Source organism: Balaenoptera acutorostrata, chromosome 11, assembly GCF_949987535.1.
Source record: "Balaenoptera acutorostrata chromosome 11, mBalAcu1.1, whole genome shotgun sequence".
NCBI classification, from domain to species: Eukaryota; Metazoa; Chordata; class Mammalia; order Artiodactyla; family Balaenopteridae; genus Balaenoptera; species Balaenoptera acutorostrata.
The window spans coordinates 63,505,728-63,520,543 of record NC_080074.1 but is presented as its reverse complement, the minus strand read 5'-3'; the positions used below and the strand labels follow the sequence as shown (position 1 = coordinate 63,520,543).

Sequence of the window (14,816 nt, the reverse complement as noted above, 5' to 3'; positions counted from 1 at the left end):
TGCTGTAAGAAAAACTGGTCAGAAGCCACAGGCAAGGCGAGCTGGGACAGGGGCTCTGTGACGGGGCTGGGTCCTGAGACAAAGACCACAGTGGTGTGAGCTCAGGCTCAGTGCTAGGCAGTCTATAGAACAATATCTGACATGTTTGGAACACTTCCTGTGGCCGGACACTATTAAATGTGCTGCTGTATATGTACTGACTCGTCTGATCCTCAGGACAAACCTATGGGGCAGGACCATTCTTTTACCTATTTTACAGGTGAGGAGACCAGCATGGTAAGGTTAAAAACTGGCAGTCCGACTTCAGTGCCTGCGTCATGGACCTGTTGGAAGTCATAACTCTCCTGTCTACAGCCTTTGGCAAGTGATAAAGGACAGCTTCATTCTATCCTCACAAAATTTTTGCAAGATAAAAGTCATTATTCCCATATTACAGATGAGGAAACCAAAGGTCAGAGAGGTTAAGTGATGGGCCCCAAATCACACAGCTAGTAAGTAACAGAGCTGGGATATGAACTCAGATCTGTCTGAACCCAGAGCCCATGGCCCTTCTCACTAAGGAAATCCATCTGGTCCTTCACATCTTCACCTGGGTACATTTGTCCATAAGCCTGAAGAGGCAGGTCATGGTTGCTTAGTACAGCTTTAGAGGTGTGTGGGGGGTATGTGTTTCTGTGCCTTTAGCACTGTGCCAACACACACACACACACACACACACACACACACACACACACGCATGCACACAGGCCCTGGCAGGCTGAAGAAGCTGCCCTCTTCCCAGCCAGGAATGGGCCAGCCCATTCGCAACAGGCTTCCCAGGAGTAAACTTGCCCACACCTGCTTGCCTCAGCTGGGAAAGGCTGCTAGAAGGCACGTCTCCCCACCCCAGCTCATGCTGAGTAACCAGGTCTGGGGCTTCCCAACAGAGGGAGAAACTTCCGGAAGTCTGTGAGGCCACTGGGACTTTTGGGGATTTTTTTCCTAAAGAGAGTGGGGAGCCTAAACTTCAGAGCTTGGAGCCTGGGCTGCTTAGGGAAGGGGAGGTTCTGTTGGAAGGACATTGTCCCTATTATTCTTCCAATGTCCCTTTTTTACTTAATATATTTAATTACTTGTCCCCTGATTTGATTATTTTCTGGGTGGTGACTTTTATTTTTAAAAGTCCTACAACCCCTGCGGTAAGTGCAGTGGCCTTCTGTGGCCTTCTGTCTCAGCTCTGCCAGACCATTCCATATTTTCACCTGGGAGCTTACCTTTAAGGTCTTGAAGTAAAACCACAATATTTGCAAGGGCGGCCACAGAACCTCAAGTTCTGCAAGTTCCTCTCAGATGGTGGGCTAGATAAGGGGCAGAGACCTGAAGCCTGTCTTTTTTTTTTTTTTTTGCTTTAAAAAAATTTTTTAATTGAGGTATAGTTGATTTACAATGTTTCACGTATACAGCAAAGTGATTCAATTATACATATTCTTTTTCAGATTCTTTTCCATTATAAGTTATTACAAGATCTTGAATATAGTTCCCTGCACTATACAGTGTTTGTATATATATATCATACAAACAAACTATACCATAAGTTTGTTTTCTACATCTGTGAGTCTATTTCTTAATCATAGATGATTTTGTTTCTTAGTTTATTTTCTAGGATCTGTATTCTAAAACCTCAGGCTTATAAGTGATTTTAAAGAACACTTGGTAGGAAACCATAAACAAGACGAAAAGACAACCCTCAGAATGGGAGAAAATATTTGCAAATGAAGCAACTGACAAAGAATTAATCTCCAAAATATACAAGCAGCTCATGCAGCTCAATATCAGAAAAACAAACAACCCAATCCAAAAATGGGAGGAAGAAGATATACAGGTTGCCAAACCTTCTCCAAAGAAGATATACAGGTTGCCAACAAACACATGAAAGGATGCTCAACATCACTAATCATTAGAGAAATGCAAATCAAAACCACAGTGAGGTATCACCTAACATTAGTCAGAATGGCCATCATCAAAAAATCTACAAACAATAAATGCTGGAGAGGGTGTGGAGAAAAGGGAACCCTCTTGCACTGTTGGTGGGAATGTAAATTGCTACAGCCACTATGGAGAACAGTATGGAGGTTCCTTAAAAAACTAAAAATAGAACTACCATATGATCCAGCAATCCCACTACTGGGCATATACCCTGAGAAAACCATAATTCAAAAAGAGTCATGTACCACAATGTTCATTGCAGCACTATTTACAATAGTCATGTGGACATAGAAGCAAACTAAATGTCCATCGACAGATGAATGGATAAAGAAGATGTGGCACATATATACAATGGAATATTACTCAGCCATAAAAAGAAATGAAATTGAGTTATTTGTAGTGAGGTGGATGGACCTAGAGTCTGTCATACAGAGTGAAGTAAGTCAGAAGGAGAAAAACAAATACTGTATTCTAACGCATATATATGGAATCTAAAATTAAAAACTGGTTCTGATGAACCTAGGGGCAGGACAGGAATAAAGATGCAGAGGTAGAGAATGGACTTGAGGACATGGGGAGGGGGAAGGGTAAGCTGGGATGAAATGAAAGAGTAGCATTGACATATATACACTACCAAATATAAAATAGATAGCTAGTGGGAAGCAGCTGCATAACACAGGGAGATCAGTCTTGGTGGCCACCTAGAAGGGTGGGATGGGAGGGTGGGAGGGAGGCGCAAGAGGGAGGGGATATGGGGGTATATGTATACATATAACTGATTCACTTTGTTATACAGCAGAAGCTAACACACCATTGTAAAGCAATTATACTCCAATAAAGATGTTAAAAAGGGCTTCCCGGGTGGCACAGTGGTTGAGAATCCGCCTGCCAATGCAGGGGACACGGGTTCGAGCCCTGGTCTGGGAGGATCCCACATGCCGCGGAGCAAGTAGGCCCGTGAGCCACAATTAGTGAGCCTGCGCATCTGGAGCCTGTGCTCTGCAACAAGAGAGGCCACGATAGTGAGAGGCCCGCGCACCGCGATGAAGAGTGGCCCCCGCTTGCCACACTAGAGAAAGCCCTCGCACAGAAACGAAGACCCAACACAGCCATAAATAAATAAATAAATAAATATTAAAAAAAAAAAAAAAGATGTTAAAAAAAAAAAGAACACTTGGTAAATCCAACTAGGTAAATTTTGGCTGGAGCTGAATGAACAAGGGAGAGGGTTGTAGGCGATGGGGTCTAAGGGCCAAAGAAGGGGATATACCAGGCAAGCCTGGAAGTCATGTATTGTTGCTATGCAACAAATTACTCCACACTTTAGCAGCTTTCAACAATAATAAACACTTATTATCTCACATAATAATTTCTGTGGTTCTAGAATTTGGGAGTGGCTTACTGGTGGTTCTGGCCCAGGGTTTTTCATGAGGTTGCAGTTATAACATTGATTGGGGCTTCAGTCATCAGAAGGTTTGACTGGGGCTGGAAGACCTGCTGAAGCCTGTCTTGCAGCAGGAAGCTTCTACACTCTTTTCCACTGGGAGCAGAATTAAGGCTCTGTCCCCAACTCCATTAGCTTGACTATCTGCCTCCATTCAGTTCCCCTCGGAAGCTCCCACAGCACGTCCTGGGGGACAACTTAGAAACCATCCTCAGAGGCCTGGACACCTCAGCTTTCTCCAGCAGCTGGCAGACTCTGCCATGCCTGTGCCTCAACCCCATTTCTGTTCCCTGCCAAACTGCCAGGGATCAGAGCAGAACGATCCGATCCGGGGATGGCAGCACAGGACAGCCAGCTCTCAGCTTCTCACTTGTGGAGAAACTAGCCACGAAGCCTTTCTTTAGAGGACCGAGACATCCATCCACAGGATAGCATGGACTCCGCAGTGGAGAGGGCAGGGGGAGAGAGGCTGCAGATTCCGGGAGAAAAAGAGCCAGAGAGTGAGGCAGTGGAGGCTGGTAGAAGAGAGAGCAGAGGCAGGAGGGACCATGGCCAAAATATGTCAATATCATGTTTGTTTCCCCCTTTTGTGGGATGGCAGGGAGGGCACCCCTGGTGCCTTGGGGACGGAGCACCTGTGCAGGCTTCCCTGCCCCCACCCCTCCAGCCTGGCCCAGGCTCGCGGTGGGTATTTAGTAAGCGCACACCAGAGCTGCTGTTTATGTTGATGAGATGACGGCACAGCACTCAGTCTGCAAAGTCCAGACTTCTGTTTCTCCCACCCCCTGGGAATTTCATAAATAAATCCCTGGAACCGTTCCAAGAAGAATTTCAAGACTTGTCTGCGCGCGCGTGCGTTTCCAGAAACACAAACAATTTTACATGCTGCCTGGTGTGCAAACTCCAAAACAACTCCTGGGGAGGGATGAGGGCTGGACATGGCAAAGAGATGGTAGAGGCCCAGGTCAGGCCGGGCCGGGCCGGGCAACCAGCAGTTCACAGTGGAGTCTGCAGCTGGCTCCGCTAACCGGGTTCGCAGAGGCCCAGCCGTCTGGGCTCAGGTTGCTTGGCCTCCCCTCCCCCGCCCTCTGGCTTTGGCAGTATTCTCCACCAGGTTTTTGCAAAGTGCTGGGGTCTTAAAATAGCATGAAGGCACACACACACTCAGACTATGGTGTCAATTCCCGTACCACAGAATGATCAAAAAGAGAGTGGAGCAGGAACTCCGGGGCATCTTCCTGAGCGGAGAGCAGTGTGAGTGTGAGCTCAGGCCCCAGATGGGTGGGCACATGGCATAAGGAAGGGGATGAAGGAACGGGGAGGAGAAGACAAGATATAGCCCGTGTCTGGGTGTGTGTGTGACAATGTGACAGCGTTCATAGTCACGTCTGGTGTGTGTGTGTGTGTGTGTGTCTGGGATCATGAAACCGGAGGCTGTGTTGGTGTGACCAGTTTGGCAAGGGGAATATAGACTTCCCTCCTGGCCTGTGAACTCCTGTAAGGCAAAGAACTAAGAACTTCATCTGAATCATTCCCAGGGCCTTGCCCGGTGCCTGGCACAAAGACACTCGAAATATGTTCCAGGATGAATAAATGATGCCTGGATCCATGGATTTGCTAGAACATAAAATGATAACAATAAAGATAGTCCAGCTTCAAATGGCAAAATCAGAACTGGGTGCCCCAAAGTTAGTATTTCCTGAACATTGGGAGGGAGATGGAAGTGGTAGGGTTAATGATCTGTCTGAGGAAGGAGAGGCTACACACCCAGGAAGGGGGAAGGCTTCCTAGAGTAGTCAGGCTCTGAGCTTGTTCTGAACGATGGGTAGAACTCCTTGACCTGGGGTTCTAGCCAGGAACCCTAGGCTACAAGGATTAACACACTCAAACCAGTAGAAGTGAAAAAAGAGGATTTCCTGGAAAGATACATGGGAATCTCAGAGAAACTGGTAATGGGAAAATATGGCCAGATCTCATGGGGTCTTGAAGACACTGGACTGGGTATGTGTGGAGGACAATTTGACTGTTAGAGTGGCTGAGGCTGGAGGGTGCGTGTGCACAAGCACACCTTGGTGACCACCCCCAGCCTTCTCCCTGCCTCGGATCCATTCCATTCTCTTCTCCTAGCTCATCCTGATACCACATGGCTTCCAGTTACTACTCTGTAGCTCCTGCCACCATCTAAGTAACACAGTTTCTACGCCTCCTTAGTTCAAATGCTCATGAAAGAGAAGCTGAATAACTCAACCAGTCTATTTACTACTTTCCCTTGGTTCAGATGCCCAACCCTGGTGCAATCATCTGTGGCCAGAGGGCAGACCATGTATTCATCTAGGAGAAGGGGGTGTAGGCAGGTGAGAGCGATACACCCTTGTAATCCACATGGAAAAAAAGGGAGCAGGGGTTGTCCAAGCAGGGGGAAGACTATGACTGAGGACTTGGCAGGTGTGCTTGCAAGTGTATAAGTGTGTAAAAGGGGGAGGGATTGAGAGAGAGAGAGAGAGGAGCCAGGATGACAGGGGAGCTGTCAGAACTGGGATTAGCTGGGTGATCTTGGGCAAATTATCTGATCTCTCTGTACCTCAGTTCTCCATCTCTACAATAGGGTGAACAGTAGTACTGCTCCCATGGGGTTGTTGTGAAGATTAAATAAATAATCCACAAAGGGCTCTTAGGAGAGTACATGGTCAGTCTCTGTATGCTATTTTTATGTGTAGGGGAAGTAAGTCTGGATGGATATTAAGGGCTTGTCGTGTAGAGGTCTTGACTGCCAGTTTTGGTTTTGCCCTGGAAAAGTCATTTATCTTCTCTGGACCTCAGTTTTTCCATCTGTAAAACAATGAGGTCAGACTAAATAATCTCTAGAAATCCCCTGCAGATTTAGAATGCCATGCTTTTGGCTTGGTGTCATGGGCAATAGGTAGCCCATATGTTCTCAGGAAGGCAGATGACAAAGTGAGAGGGAACATGGGTTTGCCATGGCATGCCTGGTAACTGCAGGAAGGGTGACCAGGAGGTGGGGAGGTTACAGCGCTAGCAGTATCAGTGGTGTATGATATGAGGCTCTGGATGGGGGCTTCTTTAGGGGCATGGAGAAGAGGCGGGTACAGATAGGCAAAAGCTCAGAGGTCCACAGCAAAAGGAGAATGACCAGGAGAGACATCCTGCTTGGCCACTGGGCATGTCCGGATAGAACTAATGTATGAATCATCAAGGCTGAGGGCACCGGGCCTGTTTACCAAGGAGGCACTGGGGTGGAACGAGGTCAGTGTGGGGGTTATAGTAATCTACAATCATGCCATGGCCTCTGGAGCAGAAAGTGAGGGGGAAAAGCCTGGGGAGGGTTTTTTTCAAGAACAGCAGAGCTCAGCACCATCCCATGGGGCCCCTGAGCACAGACTGCAGCCGCTGACTCTGTCAGGTCCCTAACACTGACTGGGGCCTTCGGGATTCTCAGGCCCATAACAGTGCCTCTAGCCAGCCTCCTATCCTTAGCCACCAGCTACATCACATTCCTGTCCCTTCCATTGCCTTAGCTGCCCTCCCTCCGCTTCCCTCAACTCCCTGGCCCACCCATTCTCCCACCAGACCCTATACCGCTTCCCCCACCCCTTCAGCCTCCAAACATCCCCTCTTCAGCTCCCACTCTGGGATGCTGAGCATTTCTGGAAGAAACTGTACCATCAAAGAGGCTTGTTATGACCTCAACTTAATGTTCGGCAACTCTGGCTGGGCCCCAGAGCCACCCTGGCAATTACCTTCTGCTTCCTATGTTCCTGGACACCATCCCATTCCCCACAGTTGCTTTTGCAAATTCTCCCTACTCTCTTCAAGCATGTCCTCCATCATATGCTATCCTGCCTCCTGACCATGTTGTATCAAAACAGGCCATGCCCGAAACTTGACTGAGAACATCCAGGTGACCCTCTCATGCCTATAAACTTCCTTTCACCTCCTCCTCCAGCTTCTGGCTCCATCACTTACTTCTTCTTCTTCCATATTTTTGAACTCTTCCTGGCTCCTTTATTGCAGTCTAAGTTGCAATCTCTCCCTTCTTATTAAAGCAACAAAACACAGCAAACACTTCTTTGACCTTGTATATCCTCTGGAAATCCCCTTTTCTCTCTTTCTCTTCTCTAGTCTAGAAATCTGTATTTTTAATTTGGATAATTAGCCCATTCATATTTATTGTATCGCAGATGTATTTGAATTTACTTTCACCATCTTATTTTGTGCATTCTATTTATCTCACCTTAATACTATCCTTTTTTTCCCCCTTTCTTGCCTTCTTTTGGATTGCTTTTATTTTCTTTCTTTCCCCCCTTTATTTATTTATTTTAAAGAATTTATTTATTTATTTATTATTTATTTTTGGCTGTGTTGGGTCTTCGTTGCTGCTCACGGGCTTTCTCTCATTGTGGCAAGTGGCGGCTACTCTTCATTGCAGTGCGCGGGCTTCTCATTGCAGTGGCTTCTCTTGTTACAGAGCACAGGCTCTAGGTGTGCGGGCTTCAGTAGTTGTGGCACACGGGACTCAGTAGTTGTGGCTCGGGGGCTCTAGAGTGCAGGCTCAGTAGTTGTGGCGCATGGGCTTAGTCGCTCCACGGCATGTGGGATCTTCCCAGACCAAGGCTCGAATCCGTGTCCCCTGCACTGGCAGATGGATTCTTAACCACTATGCTACCAGGGAAGCCCAGGATTGCTTATATTTTCTTATTCTATCTTTTTCCTTCTCTTAACCTGGAAGTTATATAGTCTGTTTCTCTTCTATTAGGGAATATCTGACAATTTGTAAAGTAGGCGTGAATTCATACATAATTTATACATTTTTTAAAGACATTTTCTACGAGTATATAATTCTAGGTTGACTGTTATTTTTCTCTCAGCCCTACTTAATTGTTTTTGGATTTTTGACTACATAGATTATATTTCTTGGAATTTTGTCTGTGAGAATTCCTTGTAGCCTGAGTTGAAGGTGGGTCCTCTAGAGATTATTTGCTCTTCTTTCTTCCAGGTACTACCACGGGGTACTACCAGCCCAGGCCCACTTGAATCTAAATAGTGTATAGTTTTTCAGACCACCCAGGTAGGGTTAATTTGGAATGAAATTCAATGATGCAGGCCAACTTGTAGTTCGGAATTCTCAGGGAAGATTTTCCCCTTTTCTCACTCAGAACCAAGGTTCAAGTCAGGCAGTTTTCCTGGCAGCCTCCTGGAGGAGTGAATTATTTCTAGTTCATCCTTTGACCGAGTGTCGTCTTATCTCTTGTGGGTCTCAGATTTGAGCAGAGGAAGATTTATTAGACTCCCACACCTTGGGCAGTCCTGGACTTTCTCTTCTGTCCCCTGCATCCTGCTCACCTTCAGAACACCAAAGTTCAAGTTCACCTGGTATACAAATGCTCTCAAGGTGAAAGCCAGCTTTGGTTCTCTGCTTTCCTCTCTTTGTTCCTTAGTTTTTGACTTGAGTATTCTTCACTTTCTTGCTACTTTACCAAGCATTTTGGGTTGTTTCTTTAGCAGAAATTTTGCTCAGGGAACCTGGTCTATCATTCTGAAGGAAATTCAAATCTCCCCCTCCCATCACAGCCAAGTTCTTTTAAAGAACAGATGACACTCGGTCTTTTTTTTTTTTTTAATTCTTTCTTTTTCTTTCTTTCTTTCTTATTTTTGGCTGTGTTGGGTCTTCGTTGCTGCATACGGGCTTTCTCTAGTTGTGGCGAGCGGTGGCTACTCTTTTGTTGCGGTGCATGGGCTTCCCATTGTGGTGGCTTCTCTTGTTGCGAAGCACGGGCTCTAGGCATGCAGGCTTCAGTTGTTGTGGCACGCGGGCTCAGTAGTTGTGGCCCACAGGCTTAGTTGCTCTGCGGCATGTGGGATCTTCCTGGACCAGGGCTCGAACCCATGTCCTCTGCATTGGCAGGTGGATTCTTAACCACTGCGCCACCAGGGAAGTCTGACACTCAGTCTTTCTAAGCTTTCACCTCTCGTTTACTTGTAGTCCCCTGAAGTTAGACCTCCACTCCACCTTCCACTGAACCTGCTCAAGTAAAAGTCACCACTGGGTTTCAAGTTATCAAATCCTAGACATTCTTTGTTTCCCAACTTACTTGACTCCTTCTCAACATTAGAAACTACTGATCTCTTGAAACCATCTCCTGCCTTGGTTTCCATGATTCTGTTTTTTTCCAGGTTCTTTTCCTATTTCTCTGACTGTTTCTTCTCTGTCTCCTCTTTCCTGTCTTTGTTGCTGTACTCCCAGAACTACTGCACACCCCTGAGCTGTCTGCATAACTATGATATGCTGCTGATTTCCAATCAACAGCTCCATGGCTCCAGGTTCCTACAAGAGGCCCTTCAAACTCAGTATGTCCAATGGGGAGCTCATCATCTTTTTCCCAAACTTGCTCTTGCTAATCTGCTGAATTAGCCACCAAGCAGCCAGTCACCCACATCAGATTATATTGGAAACATAATGGGCTTCTCCGTTTCCTCCTCACTTCTCACATCCATTCAATCTTGTAGTTTCTACCTCTTTAAAATCTCTTGAATCTATTTTTCTTTCCCATCTCCATTGCTGCTGCCTAGGGTCAGGTCCTCCTCCTATTTTGTCTGAGCTACTGGCTCTTTGGTTTCCTTACCACCAAACCATCTGCACAAAGTTCAAGGTCATTTGGTTCAACAAAGTGGTCTTTCTAAAATACAAATATGATCACTTTACCCCCCTGCTTAGAACCCATCCAGGAATACTGGAGAAAAGGACACTTCCATGTGGACTTCCACATCTGTCTCTCTCTCTCACATTACCTTTCAGCTCCACCACCAGCCCCCTTCACCCTGCACCCTCTGCGCGTGCTGCCATGCCTAAACATCGGGCAATTGCACCTTGGTATCTTGCTCATACTGCTCCCTCTGCCAGGAATAATCTCCCGCCTTCCCCTGCCCCACACAAGCCTGTCTATCTAAGGAACACTCTTAGATCTTCCAGGAGTCAGCTGGAGCATGGTCTCTTCGTGAAACCTTTCCCACCTCCTTAGCCTTCCAGAGTTGCACCATCCATGCCGTTCCTGAGTCTCCCTGCTGACCCTTTACCGGTGTGTTATAGCATATATAATATGTTGTGCCTTTTTTCACTCTCATCTCTATTAGATTGTAAATTTCACGGGGGGCAAGGACCATGACTTATCCACGTTTATAAGTTACGCCTGGTGTACTGCCAGTGCTCAATATGCACTTGCAGAATGGATGAAGATGAGCTACTGTCTTCTTGGAATTAATGACCCTGCTGCTCACCAAGGCAAACTGTGCTGAATCCCCCAGGAGGTGGAGTGTCTTGGTGTGTTGTAAACAAGATGGCAGCTGTAACACTGGGTGGTCTAGTCAGTGGAGCTTGGGGAGTAAGACTTTTTCCTGGAGAAGTAAATCCTGGTAGCTCTGGGGAATCCCATGACAAAGGGACAGAGCAAGGCGGATGAGTAGTTCGTAGATGTGATGTGGGTCCAGTCCTAAGATTCAGGAGGCTTACAGAAATGGATGCTTTGCTGAGGTCTTCAGGGATGGGAGGAGAGCCAGGCTGTGGGAGGGAGCACAGGGAGATTGGGCGGTCTGTCTCCGTACTGCCTGGGACCTAAAAGGGAAGGTAGATGCATCATCTGGTAAAACTCTGACTTGAGGAGATGTTGCAAACTCTCAGGAATAGGGTATGAGGAGTATAACGCACCCCTCCCCGACCCCTTCAAGTCTAATTTCCCACCTTCAGCTGGCTCTTGAAAACCAGTCCCTGGAAAAGCATGAGATGCTGTGATGTTGAAGAAGCACAGGACCAGGAGGCTGTGGCTTCAACACTTAATTAGACGTGAGCTTGGGCGAGTGGCTTACCTTCCTTAGGTCTCAGTTGCCTCACCTGTAAATTGAGCACACCCTGACATGCCTCAACCACTTCATAGGATTATAGTAAAGATTAAATCATCATCATCACAATAGCTTTTCTTTTTATATCACTTCCTAGGTGTCAGAGACTGTGCCAAATGCTTTGAAGACAGTATCTTCATCCATCCCCACAATATCTCTATGAGGTAGAACTAACATCAGTTCCAATTTACAGATGAGGGAATTGAGGTTTAGGGAGGTAAAATATCTTGTCCAAAGTCAAAGGCTATCAAGTGAGCTGGTATTTGGTCTGTGGACCCAGCGTTCTGATTCCCTGGGCTTTACCTTCAGCTATGTGACTGCCCTTGTAATTTAGGAGTAAAGCAACCACAGGTCCCCTCTGCGACTCTTGGTCTTGCAGCCACAGTGGCAGCACTTAGCAAGGTATAAGGAATGACAGTTCCTCTCCCTTGGTCTCAGTAATGTGCTCCTGAGGGGTCAGCTTTCCCTTCCCAACTGCATGTGTTGGTGAATGTCCTGTGTTGAATAGTGTGCCCCCAGTATTCATGTCTACTCAGAACCTGTGAATGTGATTTTATTTGGAAATAGGATCTTCACAGATGCAATCAAGTTAAAATGATTTTAACTCATACTGGATTAGGGTGGGCTCTAATCCGATGACTGGTTGGGGTCTTTATAAGAAGAGAGAAATTTGGACACAGAGATACAGACACAGAGGGAAGACAGCCATGTGAAGACGGAGGCAGAGATTGAAGTTATGCTTCCACAAGCCAAGGAACACTAAGAATTCTGGGAACCACCAGAAACTAGAGACAAGAAAGGATTCTTCCCTAGAGCCTTCAGAGAGAGGATGGGGCTTCTGACACCTTAGTTTCAGATTTCTAGCCTCCAGAACTGAGAGAATAAATTTCTGTTCTTTTAAGCCACCCAGTTCGTGGTACTCTGTTAAGGCAGCCCTAGGAAACTAACACAGTAAGCTTACACTGTGCCCACCACAGCTGGGAGCCCTTAAGGTGGGTGGAACAGAGTTTGGGAGACCAGTTAGATAAAATGGAGGGGGAATGCCCATTTTGGGGGCGTGAGGCAGAGCAGTATAAAAGTAAGGTGTTTGCTCATCCAGCTACTGACCCTTGTGTACATGGTGCCTCTGTAAGACTTTGTACACGTGTGTTTGTGTGTGAGTTGTGTCTGGGGAGTGTCTCTACAGTCCAGTTTTTTTCTTTATATGAGGAGGGGTGTTCTTCAGGTTTGTGACAACTTCAAAGGTGGGGATACCATTTGAGAAGCTCCCCTCTACCCCGACTCCCACCTTTGGTCATCCTCTCCACCCCTACATCTCGGATGATGAAACTGTGCTTAGAGAGGTTAAAAAGCTTGCCTAAGTTTTCATGTCACTTAGTAAGAAAAGGAGATTTCAGATCCAGAACTCTGGGTCCAAAACCCTGTCCTTTTTGTGATCTCAAGTGCTTTTTCAAGCTAAGGAAAGTGAACTCTTTTCAGAAAGTTATGGGTGATTCAGTTTACCTTTTATAAGCATTTTTTTCTAAATTTGAAAGTAACACTAGCTTATTTGTAAAATATTTAGAAAATACTGAAATGTTTACAGAAAAAGTAAAAAATTATTCTGGTGATAACTACTGATAATATTGGCAATTTCTTTTCAGTCTTTTTTCCATGCAGATATATAGTGTCAACAAAATTAGAACAGTACTGTAAATAGTTTTGTACTTCGCTTTTTCATTTAACATCTCATGGACATTTTCTCACTTCATTATTTTTACAAACATAATTTTTAATTACTAAATAATGCTCCATCATATGGATGGGCCGTAATTTGTCTTCTATTATTGAGTACTTGTTTCCAGCTTTTTACAATGATGAACATGCAACAGTTAACATTTCTCACAAATATTTGTCCTCATCTCTTTTATTTCTTGAAGACAGGGGATAGGGGTATGAATATTCTAAGACATTTTATACATAATGCCAAATTGTTTACCAAAAGGGTTCTACCTACAGCAGAGTGGGAGTGCTTCACACGGCACCCTCACCAAGATTGAGTACTGTCATTAAAAAGCTCCGGTGTGTTCTGAAAAGGGGCATCCCATGATTCGATCACACAGGTGGCTGTGCGTCCCGCGGATCGCAGAGGGGCCACTTGGGGCTGGGAGACTAGTTAGGAGACGGTTGCGATGATCGCGATGGGACGTGACGGGAGCCTGAGGCTAAGCAGTAGGGATGAAGGGAACGGGAACACGCACGGCACTCGTAGAACATTCGATGCGGGGGATGGGGGTCGGTGCCGTTAAGATCACGCTGCGCTGCGGGGAGCGCAGGACAGAGCAGAAGCCGCGTGTCCGGCTCGGCCTCCTCCGCGCCGCGCTCTGCACCCACGGGTGAGGTTGGCCGAGGCGCGAACCCCTCCCACCCCTTTAACTGGGACACTCCCCTTTAAGGCGGGCGCCCGCGCGCACCCGGCCCCGCCCTTCGGGGGCGCGCGCGGCGGCCGCGGCGCCGGCTCCGCCGGGAGCGCACGTGCCGGCGCCGGGCGGAGAAGAGGGAGGCGGGAGTCGGGCAGCGGGAGGAGGGGAGGCGCCGGGGGCGCGCGCGCGCGCGCTGGGCGCTGCTGGGCTGCGGCGGCGGCGGCGGCGGCGGCGGCGGCGGCGGCGGCGGCGGTTACTATGGCGGAGTCGGCCGGAGCCTCCTCCTTCTTCCCCCTTGTTGTTCTCCTGCTTGCCGGCAGCGGCGGGTCCGGGCCCCGGGGGATCCAGGGTGAGTCCCGGGGCGGGGGCCGGGATGGAGAGGGCCGGGCGAGGGCGAGGCCTCGCGCCGCGGCCCCTGGCTACAGCGCGCCCCCTCCCCACGCACTCAATATGGCCGGGCGGGGGGCGCGGGGGAGTCGCGGTGACCCCCAGTCGGCTTTCCCCGACCCCCGAGGCGCGGCCGCCCAGCCGGGACCGAGCTCACGCCGGGCCCCTGGGGACCCGATCCCTCCTCCCGGCGAAACTGGATTCGGGGAGCTCTCGGGGATCGCGCTCCCAGCACCCCCATGTTCCATAGAGGGGAGTGCGGGCTTCCTTCCCCAGGATTTGGAGGTCCACGTTTCTGCCCCTCAGCATGTCCAGGGGCGGTGGTCTTCATGCCCTCCCTCCAGATGCTCCTGGGGGGCGCCTTTTCTCCCGCCAAGATTGTGAGGCTCGGGCGATGGGGTCTTTGCCTCTCCGAGGTATCCTGATGTTGAGAGTCCTTGCGCACCTCAGATGAAAGGGGAGGGGGTCTCAAACCTTTCCTTGAGCTCCTGCGCTTGGGGTGCCTCTTCCCCTCCCTCTCCTTCCTCTCTAATGTTCTGGGAAAGCGAGTCACATTTCCCCTTCGCGCAGTCCCTTGAGTTCAGTGGGGCCAGCCCCCCCCCCCCCACCTCCAATACACATGCCCCGCGGAAGCTCTGTGGAGGCAATGGGACCAATAGGGCCCTAAACATTTTGGGAGCTTGGCTTTGGAATCTCTCGAACCCTAG

At 48.1% G+C, this 14,816-nt stretch overlaps 1 protein-coding gene across 4 annotated transcripts in view; it reads left to right on the top strand.

Moving 5' to 3' along the window:
* The first annotated feature begins 13,887 nt into the window (after window positions 1-13,887).
* The window catches only part of ACVR1B (activin A receptor type 1B), a 33,079-nt gene continuing 32,150 nt past the window's right edge, over window positions 13,888-14,816 (top strand). For 2 of the 4 annotated variants that reach the window (XM_057556732.1, XM_057556733.1), the window contains exon 1: window positions 13,888-14,071. In XM_057556732.1, coding sequence (XP_057412715.1) covers window positions 13,981-14,071 — 91 coding nt within the window. In that variant the 5' untranslated portion in view covers window positions 13,888-13,980. The remainder of the gene's footprint in view (window positions 14,072-14,816) is intronic. The other 2 variants (XM_007179389.2, XM_007179387.2) reach the window with 2 other exon arrangements.